The sequence below is a fragment of the Aotus nancymaae genome, unplaced genomic scaffold, assembly GCF_030222135.1.
Source record: "Aotus nancymaae isolate 86718 unplaced genomic scaffold, 86718_ANA_hifiasm-v0.15.2.pri h1tg000062l, whole genome shotgun sequence".
Lineage (NCBI taxonomy): Eukaryota > Metazoa > Chordata > Mammalia > Primates > Aotidae > Aotus > Aotus nancymaae.
Window position 1 is genome coordinate 23,008,064 of NW_026988476.1, and position 15,648 is coordinate 23,023,711.

The following is a 15,648-nucleotide window of genomic DNA, read 5'->3' on the forward strand; positions in this document are numbered from 1 at the left end:
CAAAATTTAATTTTCACCGGGTTACCTAGGAGGATATTCTTTCCTGAGCTGTATCTCAGGAAGCCAAACAATACAGAGTCTGAAGGAAGAGGCTACTTTGTAAGGAGCTTCTGTTTGGTCCTTTAATAATAAACCTTGCAACAGGGGTACAAAGCAGGTCCACCCAAATGAATTCTGCCTTATTTTGCGAACTGCATCATAGTGCTATTTCAGTACCTTTATATTCAATAATCCTCTGGTAAGAAATAGATTTCCCGACAAATAATCACCTCCCTATTTTCCCAGTGTAGCTTGAAAATGAATGCTGTGTTTAAAAAGAAAAAAAGACGAAAAAAACCCCCAGAAAGTCCCCAACCCCCCTTCACCAAAACAAAAAAACAACTGCAGGCTAAAAAGACAATGCCACACTTATCACCTTATCACAACTGCATTATTTACAAAAGGCACGAAAGGCACTTTAAAACCTCAGGAAGACAGTTCTCTGAGCAGTTCTCTTAGGATAAAATCAACTATGTGGCCGACTCTTCCAGACGAAAATGGTTTCATTCATCGCAAACAAAATGTGTAGGGCACACTTTTCATACACTTCATACAGTAAGATACCTTATTACTTCAAACCCGGTATCAATCCAGCATATATTTATACTCAAGCAAATACTGTCAACTTCAAATTAGCTTAACAAAGTCTGCTTTTTAACATAAAGTTCTTTCACTGGCTTGTTATTAATATAAAACCGAATGCTCGAAATGGCTTACTTCGAGCATGGACTATGGATACCAAGTTTGTCAAGCACTGCCCCACCCCTTATAAGAGTGGATGATTGGAACATTTTAATGCACTCCACCACGTAGAACAGCCACAGAAACTTCACACTGGCGCCAGTAGTTGCACATTTTCCAGCACAGATTTTTCTTAAATGTATTTTGTACCATCCTCTATGCCAAACGTCACTAACATTCAGGTATGCTGAAGAAATAGATAACCACGGACCCTGTAGTATTACCCTCCCAACACACTTTTCTCATTCTTTCATTGTTCTGTAGGTAAATGTTAAGAATTAATGAGTTCCCGGCACACACCCCCCCGATCCCCGTAACTACGCAATTAAGTTTATAATTGGGAGGCTCGAATCATTACATACGAAAATTCAGAGAGTAACAAAACAAAGTAAGATGCAAAGGGGAACAGGTCTATCTGCTTAAATGCTGAAAGATTTTACATTTCTAAAAAGCATTTGCGGGATGCCGAGATTTCTCAAACGCGCCCCTCCCCCGCCTTTAGCCTCTTTCCTCCCCCACCAATTCTGGGAAGTGGTTACTTGGACGCGGCTGGGATGCTACTCACCGAGTTTCTCCACCAGCTTAAGCATCACCCCTCCGATGTGCACCTCGCCGGTCACTCTCAGGGTGACATCGCGGTTCAGGTCCGTCACATGGACACTCAGTTCCCACGTCCCGTCCGCGTAGCAGCCATCTGGCATCCTTATCCCGTCCAGAGCCATGGCTCCTTCCTGCGAGCGCGGAGGAAATGGCTCTCGTAAGCGTCACTCCCCCAAAGGAAGGCGAATCCCACCGAATTCGCAGCGTCGGCCACGGGCTGGGAGGTGGCGGAGGACCCGGGGCTTTCCGCGCAAACTCGGGAGGGCGGCGGCGGCGGCCCGGGCTGCGGGAGAATCCCAGCGCCCCGCTCACCCAGCTCGCCTCGCAGCGCGCCTCGGCCCCGGCGCCGCCCGCCCCACACCGTCCCCGCCTAGCGGACCGCGGCGGGCTTCACCTGCCAGCCGGCCCCGAGACCCGGCGCGTGCGGGCTCCACGCTCCCCTCCCCGCCGCGCCCCCTCCAGTCCCGGCGGGGTCCCGCTCCCTCACCGCGCGCTCCTCGCGCTCCGGGCCCGGGGCTCGCGCGGCAACAGGCGCGGGGCTGACGGCTCGCGGGGCGGCGGCGTCCGCGTCCGGCTCTTCGGCGGGCGAAGCGCTGCCTGCGGCCGCAGCGGCTAATGGAGTCCAGTCTTCGCCGCCCCTCGCCTGGCTCCCCGCGCTCCACCCTCTCCCCGCCCCCTCGGTCCGAGCTCGGCTGGGCTGGGCGCGCTGGGTCCCTCCTTCGCCGCCCGCACCGCCGCCCCGAGCGGGTCTGGCCGGCCTCGCCCCTGCCCCCGCCCTCCCGGCGCCGCGCTCGGGCGAGGGGGCTGCAGGTCCCGGGAGGGGTGGGGAGGCGCGGGGGCGGCGGGGGGCGCGGCGGGGCGGCAATCTCGGCCCCGCGGAGCGCTGCCCTTTTATGGAAATGAAGGACCCGGTGCCGGGATTGAATCCAACATCCGGGCTCTCGGCTGCGGGCTCTGAGGAGGGGGAGCGGGGGAACGCAGGCGACCTTTCCCGGGGCGCGGGTGGGCGTCGGGGCGTCGGGAGCTCGGGCTGGACTGGGCCCCCGCGGCGGGTGTCCGCGCTGGCAGCCGGGGGAGGGGGCTTGTCCGTGAGAAACGACCCCAGGAAATTCCCAGGGCAAGGTCGTTTTCGGGGAACAAAAGTCCTCCAGCCCCCTCCCCACGCCTGGAGCCCGACCAAAAGTCTTGGAGCGGTGAGAGGTGCCGCACTCCGGGAGCTGGAGAGAGGAGTCTGGGATGGAGAAACTTTAAAAAGTAAATGCCCAGACCAGCTCCTTGAACGTCCCACAAAAGAATGAGAAAACCCAGAGGGAGGTGAACCACGAAAATTGCTTTGCAAGCAATGTCCGGCACCATCAGCAACTCCTACTGGACTCCCAGGAGTTTGCAAGCGTTCTTAACCCCTTCGGAAGCTCCCTCCAGGTGCAAGTCCAACAGATGATGCTCTTGCTATAGGGGAAAGACACAACTTAGTTTCACGAGTTTTACTCAGAAACCGTTTCCCCAGCTTCTCGAGCTCTTTGTACGTATTTGTATATTTGTATACGCAATTTAGAACTAACAGTCTATTCAAGCTGTTAGATGGAGATCCATACTCCACCCCACCCTCAGCCACACCCTGGATTTTAATACTTATGGAACTGTGCCTGCAGGTACAGGGAAGAGCTAAACAACTTCACCTGCTGAAGACTGACTAATGATGGAGAACTAGTCTCCTGCTTCCCGCTTTTGTTTCCACTTCCCCCGCTAATGTCGAGGGGACTCCGTTCAGAAACAGCAAACCAGAGAAACTGCCTCGCTAGCAAATTAATGGGCTCAAAAAGTAAACGTCAAGAAAGCGTAGATTAAAATACCTTTTCCTGATAAAAGACTACAGTTCGCAGTCTCATCGTCCTGTCAAACTGTCTCAAACGCTTGGAAAGGGAACCCACCAGGCAGATAACCTTTTGTTCATTAACATAACTGGGAAACAAGATAGGAGGCCTCGAGAAAGGGGTGGAACTCAGAAAGGAGTGAAAGCAGCAAAATTTAGTCAGATGCCAAAAGCTTGGCAGAAAAAAAAAATTGGGAATACCACTACAGTGTTTTTAACTAGTCATCATGGAGAAATTGATGCCTTGAGTCTCTCGTCTCTCTACTCTCCAATTATTTTTACTCATGGATGTTCCAGATAGTTCACTTGAAAGCAGTATGAATGTCCGGAGAGGAGGGAGTTTATGTAATATGGTGTTGAAAATATATAGGAAAATGTTTTTAATAAAATAAGGAATTGCTTGTTAGGGCACAAAACTGCGGAACTAGATATGCAGCTGTAAAATTACGAGCTTATTTATTTTTAAATGTTCAGAGAAAAAGACTAGAAGGAAATACAACAAAATGTTAAGAAGCTGTCTGGGTCTTGAAATCACGGGAGGTTTTTTTTTTCCTTCTATTCTTTATTTTCTACGAACTCGAGAACTTTACACCATCACCTAGAATTGCATCCAGCATTTCAGTTTCTCTGTACATGCCATTACATTCACGGTGATAGACACTGGAAAGAGCAGCTACTGGCTGAACTATGGGCAGAATTTTCAGAAGTTTCTTTGGTATTTTTAAAAAATAGATCTAAATAAATCTTGAGTTCTTTAAGAGCAGGGACTTCAAATTCTTTTCATTGTCCACAAATTCACAATATCTTGAGACAGAGAAAATGGAAAACATGCTGGTGTCAGACCAAAAAAATGTCAAAGAAACAGCGGTTCTGTTCCATGGAGAAATCTCAGGGGCCAGGTATAATCTCAGCACTGTGGGAGGCTGAGGCAGGAGGATTGCTTGAGCCCAAGAGGTGGAGGCTGCAGTGAGCTGTGTTTACACCACTGCACTCCAGCCTGGACGACAGAGTGAAAATCTATCTCAGAAACACAAAAAAAACCAAATCCCAATGGGAACATCCCCACTTTAAAAATGTACTTATTTATTTCCCCCACCTTATCCCCCAAAAGATTTATGACAATGTATATGGATGCATAAACGGTGAGATAGCATACATTATAAGTGACACAAAACAAGAAAAAAAAGATGGGTGGCGGTTGAGAGGCTTAGAGGGGTGGAGCAGAGATTATTTTTGAGTAGAGATTTAAAATGGAACTGGGAATCAAACTAAGAATTGTATTTTATGATCTTTGTACATGCTCCTGTAAGCTACAAAAAATTATGGCTTCCTAAACATGCCTTTCTGGAACCTAAAATATCTATGCCGTTTCTGAATATTCCCTTTCCTTCAGACAAAATTGTTGAAGCCGACTGTCATGGCTTAGAAACTCTTTTAATATAGATGGTCCCTGACTTAATGATTTTTTGTAGTTTACGATGGTGTGAAAGCTATATGTATTCAGTAGACACCATACTTTGAATACCCCAGGACTATTCTGTTTTTCACTTTCAGTACAGTATTCAATAATATGAGACAGTCAACAGTTTACTATAACATGGGCTTCATATTGGATCATTTTGCCCAACTGGAGGCTAATGTAAATGTTCTGAGTATGTTTAAGATAGGCTAGGTTAAGCTGTGATGTTTCGTAGGTTAGGTATATGCAATGCATTTTTGACTTACAATATTTCAATTTACAGAAGGTAACCCCATCATAAGTTGTGGAGCATCTGTACTTGGTTTCCACATTCTAGTTATTTTCCCACTTTACAGTAAGAGTTACTTTCTAAACAATCCCCGCCACAGCACCGACTACTCTTAACTACCGTGCTTTCCTGAATCCACTTCTATGACTGTTCTTTACATTTAGTGACAGAGTGGGGGCGGGGAATTTTAATATTGTAAATGACTGCCCCATTTCTTAACATTTGAAATCACTTAAGTATAGCTTTATAAGACACTTTACTATCTTTAGAAAGTTAGCAGTATATGTTTGAGCAATTAATACACAGGAAGGCAAGGACCCTGAGTTAAATACCAGTGGAATAATAATTAGATTAGGGTGGGTGCAGCTGGTCCCTTCAGGCCTTTTTTTTGAGTATTTCAAGCTGTTGCTTGCTTTGAAAATTAAAGAGGAGTCAGCCTCACCTCTCTGAAACTGGGATTTTTTTTTTCCAGTTTATCAAGTGAGGCTTTTAAGTCCATTTCTTAAATATTTACTTCTACCTAAGATTTAGAATGTATTCAAATGTAGAATCTTATCTGAAATCCCCTGCTAGAACCACTAGGACAATGCAATGCTTGTGGTACTTACATCATACTAAAAAGTAGCTGAGTACGCCAGTGTTTGGAAGAACAGCTCAAGCATTGAAAGCAGTAATATCCAAATAAGGTACCAAGCACTGGACTTAGATTTAGAGCAAGCGATGCCTCACAGATCTGCCGTCAAATGCAGCCCTTGGGCTTGGTAATGCTCAGGTTGACGTTAGCTTTTTCTCTGTGCCTTCTTACACTGTGCTTTATGTTTCTAAAAGGTTAATTCAAAATATAACCACTGAGTTTGAAGAAGGAGAGAGGATGGGGATAGGAGAAAATAAGAGAGGGTTTGTACGAGTGTGAATGTGTTAAGTGGGGCTTGAAAATGTGACATAAGGCCAGCAAGATGAAATGTAATGAATTATTGTCAAATCCAGGTGGGTAGAATTCTGTCTTTGTCTTGGAGATTGCCAAAAATGGCACACACCAATAAAGCTACTGAAGAGGTAGAAATCCAGGGATGTGATCTAAACGGGAAGGGAGGTTGCAAAAGCCACTTCTTTGATAGAAATGGGCAGTCACCGTAATTAGCAAGAAAAGGACTGGCAAACAGAAACAAAGAGAATTTGCTAGGAATATGACTGTTTTCACAGACCAAAGGAGAGCTCTGACGTAACAATGAAATCTTTAAAGGGAAAGAAGCCGGGCGCGGTGGCTCAAGCCTGTAATCCTAGCACTTTGGGAGGCCGAGGCGGGTGGATCATGAGGTCAAGAGATCGAGACCATCCTGGTCAACATGGTGAAACCCTGTCTCTACTAAATATACAAAAAAAAAAATTAGCTGGGCATAGTGGTGCGTGCCTGTAATCCCAGCTACTCAGGAGGCTGAGGCAGGAGAATTGCCTGAACCCAGGAGGCGGAGGTTGCAGTGAGCCGAGATCGCGCCATTGCACTCCAGCCTGGGTAACAAGAGCGAAACTCCGTCTCAAAAAAAAAAAAAAAAAAAAAGGGAAAGAAATGCACTGCTTACATGTACTACTCCCATTACAGAAAGTTTTATGTAGAAAACCATGCTTGGGAATACTTTAATATCCCCCCGACTTAAGTTTAAACACCGGACATCTTGTGAAATAATCTTAACCTCAAGAAAAATATCAAATGTTCACACACACACACACAGTAACTGTGTGTCTAGCACAGTGTAGGGCACTGAGACAGGCATGTAAATATGTAACACATGTCAAAAATTCTTAAGGAATGTCTATCTAATGCAGGAGGCTTATATTTAAAACATCAGAAAGGACAGCCACATACGAAAGACATTAGACCCCTACTTCACAACATATATGCAAATTAAAAATAGAGCATAGGCTTAAATGTAAGGTCTAAAACTATAAAATTCCTAGAAGAAAACATAGGACTTAACCTTTATGATCTTGGATTAGGCCATGGTTTCTTAGATAAGACATCGAGGCATAAGCAACAGAGGAAAAAATAAAGTTAAATTGGATTTTATCAAAGTTTAAAATAGTTATATTTCAAAGGACAGCAACAAAAATGTGAAAAAGCAACTTATAGAATGGGAAGACTATTTGCAAATCATATATCTTTTCAGTGACTTGTATCAAAAATAAATAAAGAGCTATTACAATTCAACAATAACATCAGATAGTGCAACTAAAAATGGGCAAAAAATATGAACAGACAGTTGTCCAAGGAAGACATACAAATGGCCACACAGAATATTCTCAACATCATTTATCAGCAGGGAAATGCAAATTAAGGTACAATGAGATAATACTTCACATCCTACTAAAAGGACTATAATAAAAAAAATGACAAAAACAAGTGTTGGCTAGAACGTGGAACAACTGCAACCCCTACATGTTGCTGGTGGGAAAGCAAATGATAAGCTGCTTTGAAAAACAGTTTGGCAGTGCCTCAACAAATTAAACATAGAGTTACCATATATATAGTTACTATATATAGTTATAGTATATATAGTTAGCATATACATAGTTACCATGGTCTGAATGTTTGTGTCCTCCCAAAATTCATATGTTGAAATCTTAACTCCCGAGATGATGATATTAAGAGATGGGGAAGGCCTGGCACAGTGGCTCATGCCTCTAATTTCAGCACTTTGGGAGGCCTAGGTGGGAGGATTGCTTGAGCCCAGGAGTTTGAGACTAGCCTGGGCAACATGGTGAGATCATGTCTCTGCAAAAATAAAAGTAAAAAATTACCTGGACATGAAAGTGGATACCTGTAGTCCTAGCTACTCAGGGGCTGAGGTGGGAGGATCGCTGGAGCTTAGAATTTTTTCTTTTTTCTTTTTTTTTTTAAGACAAGGTCTCACCCTGTCACCCAGACTGGAGGGCAGTGGCACAATCTTGGCTTTCTGCAGCCTCTGCCTCCTGGGCTCAAGTGATCCTCTTACCTCAGCCTCCCAAGTGGCTGGGACTACAGGCACATGCCACCATGCCTGGCTAATTTTTGTATTTTTAGTAAAGACGAGGTTTCACCATGTTGCCCAGGCTAGTCTTGAACTCCTGACCTCAAGTGATCTGCCTGTCTCAGCCTCCCAAAGTGCTGGAATTGTAAGCATGAGCCACAGCACCTGGCTGAGTCCAGGAGTTTGAGGCTGCATTGAGCAGTGATCATGCCACTGAACTCCAGCCTGGGTGAGAGTGAGACCCTAAAAACAGATTTTAAAAAATTTTTTGTTGTTTTTATTTGACTCTAAAAACAAACAATTTTTTTTTTTTAATTAAAAACAGAGGTGAGGGACTTTGACTATATCATTAATCTCTTTAACAAGGGGGTAGCACCCTTATAAAAGAGGCCTCAAGGAGCTCATTTGCCCCTTCCATTACGTTAGGACACAGCTAGAAGGTGCCAGCTGCCAGCTATGAACTGGAAAGAGCCCTCACCAGATACAAATCTGCTGGACTCTTGATCTTGGACTTTCCAGCCTCCAGAAATGTGGGAAGCAGATTTCTGTTGTTTATAAGCTACCCAGTTTGTGGTATTTGGTTGTAGCAGCACAAACAGATGAAGACACCACATAATCCACCAGTTCTACTCTTAGGTATATGCACAAGAGAATTGAAAACATATGCCACATAAAAACTTGAACATACATGAATATTCATAATGTCTAAAACATGAAAACAACCCAAATGTCTTTCAAGTAGTGAATAAAGAAAATATGGTATATTTATACAATGAAATATTGTTTGGCCAGGTGTGGTGGCTCACACTTGTAATCCCAGCACTTTGGGAGGCCTAGGTGGGAGGATTATCTGAGGTCAGGAGTTCGAGACCGGCCTGACCAAAAGGTGAAACCACGTCTCTAATAAAAATACAGTTAGCCGGGCTTAATGTCGCATGCCTGTAATCCTAGCTACTCAGGAGGCTGAAATAGGAGAATCCCTTGAACCCAGTGGGTGGAGGTTGCAGTGAGCTGAGATTGCACCATTGCATTCTGGCATGGGCAACAAGAGTGAAACTCCATTTTGAAAGAAAGAAAGAAAGGAGGGAGGGAGGGAAGGAAGGAAAGGAAGGAAGGAAGAAAGAGAGAGAGAGAAAGGAAGGAAAGAAAGGATGGAAGGGAGAGAGAGAGAAGAAAAGAAAAGAGGGAGGGGAGAGAGAAGAAGATTGTTTAGCCTAAGAAAAGAATTAAGTACCAATACATGCCACAAAATGGATAAACTTGAAATCATGCTAAGTGAATGACACCAAATACAAAAAGTCAAGAATCATATGATTCCACTCACCTAAAATATCCAGAATAGGCAAAACCATAGAGATAGAAAGTAGATTAACGGTCGTTGGGAACTGTGGGTAGCGGGGAGGGTGGTGAGGAAAGAATGGGAAGTACTACTAATAGGTGCAATGTTTATTTTGAGGGTGATAAAAATGCTCTGAAATTAGATACTGGTAATGTTTGCAGAACTCTATGAATGTACTATTAACCAGGGGTCCCCAACTCCTGGACCACAGACCGGTAGCAGTACATGGCCTGTTAGGAACTGGGCTGCACAGCAGGAGGTGAGTGGTGGGCAAATGAACATTACCACCTGAGCTCCACTTCCCGTCAGATCAGCCGTGGCATAAGATTGATTATTTATTTATTTGTTTTTTTGAGATGGAGTCTCACCTTGTCGCCCAGGCTGGAGTGCAATGGCGAGATCTTGGCTCACTGCAACCTCCGCCTCCTGGGTGCAAACGATTCTCCTGCCTCAGCCTCCTGAGTAGCTGGGATTACAGGTGCCCACCACTATGCCCAGCTAAGTTTTTTGTATATTTTTTAGTAGAGACGGGGTTTTGCCATGTTGGCTAGGATGGTCTTGAACTCTTGACCTCGTGATCCACCCACCTCAGCCTCCCAAAGTGCTTGGATTATAAGCATGAGCCACTGTGCCCAGCCTGGCATTAGATTCTTATAGGAGTATAAACCCTATTGTGAACTGCACCTGCGAGGGATCTAGGTTGCACGCTCCTTATGAGAATCTAATACCTGATGATCTGAGATGGAACAGTTTCATCCCCTAACCATTCCCGCACCCCACCTGGCGCACCTCAGTGTGTGGAAAAATTGTCATCCACGAAATGGTCCCTGGTGCCAAAAAGGTTGGGGACTGTGCCTACAAACCGCTGACTTGTATCCTTGAAAATGCTGAATTTTATGGTATGTGAATTATGTCATAATAAAATAATAAAGAAATCAAAAAGGAGCAAAAATAAAAGGCTAAATTGTGAAGTACAGATCCATTTTGAGGACTGTGATAGTCTAGACTCTGTAAGAAGGTAATTAACAAAGTCATGATATGTTTTCTGAAGACGATAAAACTAAGCAGACAAAGGAGTAGATGGAGGCCTATCAAGACAAGTCGCATGGGAAAATTACGAGGCAGAAGTGAGTATGGAGTGCTCACCAGCCAGGAGAAGAAAGGAAAAAATGCCAAGGACATGCTTCGGGTTGGTGAGCACAAAGTGAAGCCAGACCAGGAAGAACAGAAGTTTAGACTTTGAGGTTAAAAAAAAAAGAAAGAAAGAAAGAAAGAGGAGCCATTTAGTTGTTGTGTGGGCCGGTTGTGGTGGCTCATGCAATCCCAGCACTTTGGGAGGCTGAGGCAGGCGAATCACGAGGTCAGGAGTTCAAGACCAACCTGGTCAATGTGGTAAAACCCCGTTTCCACTAAAAATACAAAAATTAGTCAGGCGTGGTGGTGCGTGCCTGTAGTCCCAGCTACTCAGGAGGCTGAGGCAGGAGAATTGCCTGAACCCAGGAGGCGGAGGTTGCGGTGAGCCGAGATCGCGCCATTGCACTCCAGCCTGGGTAAAAAGAGCGAAACTCCGTCTCAAAAAAAAAAAAAAAGAAAAAAACCTTTCTCTGTCAAGGTAAATAAAAGGGGGTAGAGGATGCAGGGGATTTCAAAAATAGTATTGACAAAAAGTTTCTGAGCATTTTTTATGTTCCAGATGCTGTGCAAAGCACTTTAAATTTTCCTTACAATAACCCTTAGTTTTAATTACTATCCTTGATTTATGTCAGTTCACTGATGGCCAGATTGGTTATCTGGTTACACAACTTGTCCTAAGCCACACAGCTGGTTTATGGAAGAACTGGGACTAAAACCTAGGTCTAAAAAAAGGAGATCATAAATGGATCCAAGTTTTTCTGTTGAGGAGACTGGAAGAACAGTTGGAACTCCCAGACAGGGAAATGGAAGTTTGAAGGAGATGATTTCAGGGAGCCAGGTAAAGATGAAGAGTTTTTAAAAAGAAATATTGAATTTGGGGTGGAAGCATCATATTTAGTGGAAATGTTTAGAGGGCAATCAGATAAATAAGGCTGGCAGTCTTGTGAGAGGGTCAGATCACACAGAGAAGTCATTAATATAGAGGTGAGCCCTAATGGATGGCCCAGAGTTCCCAAATGAGGTGCCCCTTGGGTCACTGTTCCCCAAAGGCAGAAGCAGGAAGAAGAGTTATCTAGGGTAATAGAGAAGAAAGGATCAGAGCTGAGAAAATAATCAGATTAGTTAGGCAAGCCAAAAAAAGAAAGAAAGAAAGAAAGAAACTATTTTAAGAAAGAAAGGTTGGTCAACAGTATCAAATGACACAGAAAAGTTCAGCAAAATAGTGACTGGCAAAAGTTACCCTTAACCTTGCGGAGGACAATTCTAGAGCTGACTGAAAACAGATTTCCAAGAGTTGAAGAAAAAGGGAGATTTGCCAGGGAAAGCAAAGCAAGAAATAAGATAGTAATTAGGAGGTGCAGCAGACAAGGACACTTTTCAAAGCAAAGGAGACTTAAGCATGAGTAAAGACTATGGAAAATGTAAGGAGGATTTTTGTTGATTCGTGGTTATCAGGAAGAACAAAGGAAAAAAAAGAAAATATAAGAGGGAAATATTTGTTTAAAAGATTCCTCACCAGGGTAATTCCAAAGATTCAGGAGGAAATAGGAGAAGCCCTTGCCAATCCAGAAGAAACACACATCAATTTTCAAGGATAGGATTGGCTTGTTGGAAGGCTATAACCATTTTATAAAAGTAGAAAGACACAAGAGGCTAGAGTAAGTCGGTCACAAACATATTTAAACAAATACTGTCAATATTAGTCAACGAGAGGGTGGGGTTGCTTGGGTTATTGTGTTGATCGGATGGAAGCCCTTCCCAGGTCAGATCTGGGCCAGGATGTAAGAAAGGAAGGATGTGATTGAGCGATTATTTCAGTACAACCAGGGCGGAGAGTCAGAGATTATTTCAGTACAACTAGGGCGGAGAGTCAGAGGCCGTAGGGAAACCAGTGGTGACAGCACAGAGGTGAATTTGCCAGCCTAGACGTGCTGCTGCCACTTGTGATTCACTGGAAATCCACAGGCCAAGAGGCCTGTCCTCACAGCTGCTTTCATCCTACAACACTTGATCAGTGTTTCCTATAAACACGCTAGGCTTCTCCCTGATTTTTAGTGTTAGTTATTGTCTAGCTGGTTCCTCCTACTTTTGGGTGGCAGGTAAACTGCTGACTCCCAAACCCATTCTGAGAAATGTTCCCTACCCTTTGTCCTTTGTAAGACAACGTCCTCTTTAAATGCATAAACCCTCTATTCTTTCCCAGGAGTTGCAATTCCACTAAAAGAGCCAAACCAGAAAGTCATCTACAATTTCAATTGCCCTAGGGCCAACTCAGTCCACCTTGGAAAGACAGAAGTGCATTTTATCTACTAGCTCTTAAGAGGGTGCTCTCAGGTGACAGAGAACAGAACAGCAGCTGAACATTGCCATCTGGTGCCTGGGAGGTGTCACTGTAAACCTTTCCTCTCCCTTGAACTAAATTCAACAAATAATTCATTAAGAATTTAGGCCTGGTCCAGTGGCTCTCATGCCTGTAATCCCAGCACTTTGAGAGGCCAGGGCGGGTGGATCACTGGCATCCAGGAGTTTGAGACCAGTCTGGCCAACATGGTAAGACCCTGTCTCCACCAAAAATAAGGAAAATTAGCTGGGGACGGTGGTGTGACTCTGTAGTCCCAGCTACTCAAGAGGTTGAGGTGGGAGGATTGCTTGAGCCCAGGAGGTGAAAGCTGCAATGAGTTCTGACTGTGTTACTGCGCTCTAGCCTGGACAACAGGGTGAGACTCTGTCTCAAAAAGAAAAGGAAGAATTTAGGCTGGGTGTGGTAGCTCATGCCTCTATCCCAGTGCTTTGGTTTGGGAGATCAAGGATCACTTGAGGCCAGGAGTTCAGATAGGCCTGGGCAACAGAGCAAGACCCTATCTTTAAAATAAAGCAAAACAAATACAAGAAATTAGTAAGCAAATGAAGAAAGTGTCCCTACACCTATGAAAAGATATACTATTGACCAGGGGTGGTGGCTCAGGCCTGTAATCCCAGCACTTTGGGAAGCCAAGTCAGGTGAATTGCTTGAGCCCAGGAGTTCAAGACCAGCCTAGGCAACATGAGGAGAACCCCTCTCTAGAAAAGATTTTTAAAACTTGGCTGGGCATGGTGGCATCCACCTGTTGTCCTAGCTACTTGGGATGCTGCAGTGGGAGAATTGCTTGAGTCTAAGAGGTCGAGGCTGCAGTGAACTATAATCATGCCACGGTACTCCAGCCTAGGTGATAGAGCAAGACCCTGTCTCAAAAAACAGATAACTCTTTATTTTTAGGTTCCATATAATTTCCACCATCATATAAACAGAGTCTACTATCTCCCGTTTAAATACATAAAGAAACAAGTCTCTCTTGATCACGTATCTCCCTACATTTTTACTTCTGTGGTTACCTTAAACACAAAACCACTCAAATCAAAGGCCTATATGTAATATCTGTACTTTCTCAATTTTCTGTTACTTTAAAACTCATCCCCCAAATTTGCATTGAAGAAAACATGTCACTTCAAAATATGCTTCTTTTTTTTCACATCTGCATTGTAGCTGAATCAAGACTGGTTCTTTGACATAAAAATTAGTTTTGAGCTGAAGGCAATTAAGACGCAGCAGAGAAAAAGCTCTCTCTATCCAACCTCCTTTTCTGCCTAAATACAGGATGTAAATTCTCCTTTACTGGAGACCACTCTAGACTCTTATAAGCCCAGACATGGCACCAGAGGAATCTGCAGACAAACTTTATTCTGTTCGTTTCCTCCAATATATTTACCTTTCCTTAGAAGTCTAAAATTGATTTTCTTTGTCCATTCTCTACAAATGTATTATTGTTTGTTCAAGATGCTGTACATGCTGTATAAGCCATTGATTTGAGTTACTTTTCCCTGAGATTTCTCCCAGGTGATGTGCACTGTAGGTTTGAATGAACTTGTTTGTTTTTTTGTTAATCTGTCTTTCGTTAAAGGTATCCCAGCTAAGAACTACGAGGGATTGAGGGAAAATTATTTTTCCTCTCCAATACCTCTGTTTCTATCACTCCACTGAATCAGTTTTTTAATATCACCAGTAATCATCATGTTGCAAAATAAATGGTGCCCTTTCCATCCTCTGCTTCGAATTCTCTCAGTCCCTTGCCCACTCTCCCTCTCTAAACACACACTCCTCTTGGAGTCTGGACATTGTATCTCTGAGCTTTTCCTCTACCTCTCTGTCCTCGTTTTTCAGTCTTCCTCGCTGGCTCCTCCTCTAGCTGATCTCTGAAGTCAGCATGCTAGAGAACTCTGTCCAGGACCTCTTTTCTTCTCTATGTACATTCTCTCTCCAGCTGATCTCCTTGTACCTTGAGGCTTAAAATACTATCTCTCTGTTGATGATTTCCAAACCTCTAGCCCAGACCTATCCTTGAAGCTCTGGACCTGTAGATCCATGTTTAGTAGGCATTTCAAACTAAAATGTGCAATGTGAGACTCTGGACTTTTCCCAATGTCTAATTCTGCCCCACTATTTTTCATCTCATCAGATGATGTCAGCATTCAACCCATTTGCTCAACTTACAAACTAGGACTCAGCCTTAATTTTCCACTTTCCTTTACTGCCCATCTGCAATGACTAATTTAGCACTACATCCTGTTGGTCTGTCACTAAAACAGATCCCAAATTGATTCACTTCTCTCCACCCCCACCCTAGTCTTAGCTACTGACTTCTCACTTATATTATTTATTCAGTAGCCTCCTAAGTGGCCTCTCTGATCGTTCCCCCTCCAATCCATTTTTCTACATGGCAGCCAGAGTGATTCTTTAAATCTGTAAATCACAACATTAATGCTTCTCTTAGTAACATCGATAGCTTTCCATCACACTTAGAATAGAATCCAAACTCCTTAAAATGGCTTGAAAGACCTCACGGGATCTAGCCTATCTACTTTGCTGACCTCTTGCTCACTGTATCCAGTCATTCAGGACTCCTTACTTTTTCATCTCAGCACATACCATTCCCTCTGCCTCCAGGCTTTTCCCTGCCTCTTCCTGTGGCTTTTTATTCCTCAGCCCCAGTGTCATCCCTCAGCAAGGCTTTTCCCAGCCAGGCAGTGTGTAGTGGCCTTTACCACCCTGCATCCCTACCGCCCCGTTATTTTCTATTTCCTCTTTTGCTTTTTTTCTCTTATAAAACGTATCAAGACTTCAACATTATCACA

The 15,648-nt window shown here is 44.0% G+C and overlaps 1 protein-coding gene across 6 annotated transcripts in view; it reads right to left on the reverse strand.

Annotated features, from left to right (window-relative positions):
• Nucleotides 1-15,648, reverse strand: part of FERMT2 (FERM domain containing kindlin 2) — a 142,398-nt gene that overhangs the window by 89,190 nt on the left and 37,560 nt on the right. For all 6 annotated transcript variants that reach the window (XM_064365874.1, XM_064365877.1, XM_064365876.1 and 3 more), the window contains one exon: nucleotides 1,346-1,511. In XM_064365874.1, the coding sequence (XP_064221944.1) occupies nucleotides 1,346-1,502 (157 nt within the window). In that variant the 5' untranslated portion in view covers nucleotides 1,503-1,511. Of the gene's footprint in view, nucleotides 1-1,345; nucleotides 1,512-15,648 lie in introns of those variants that run through there.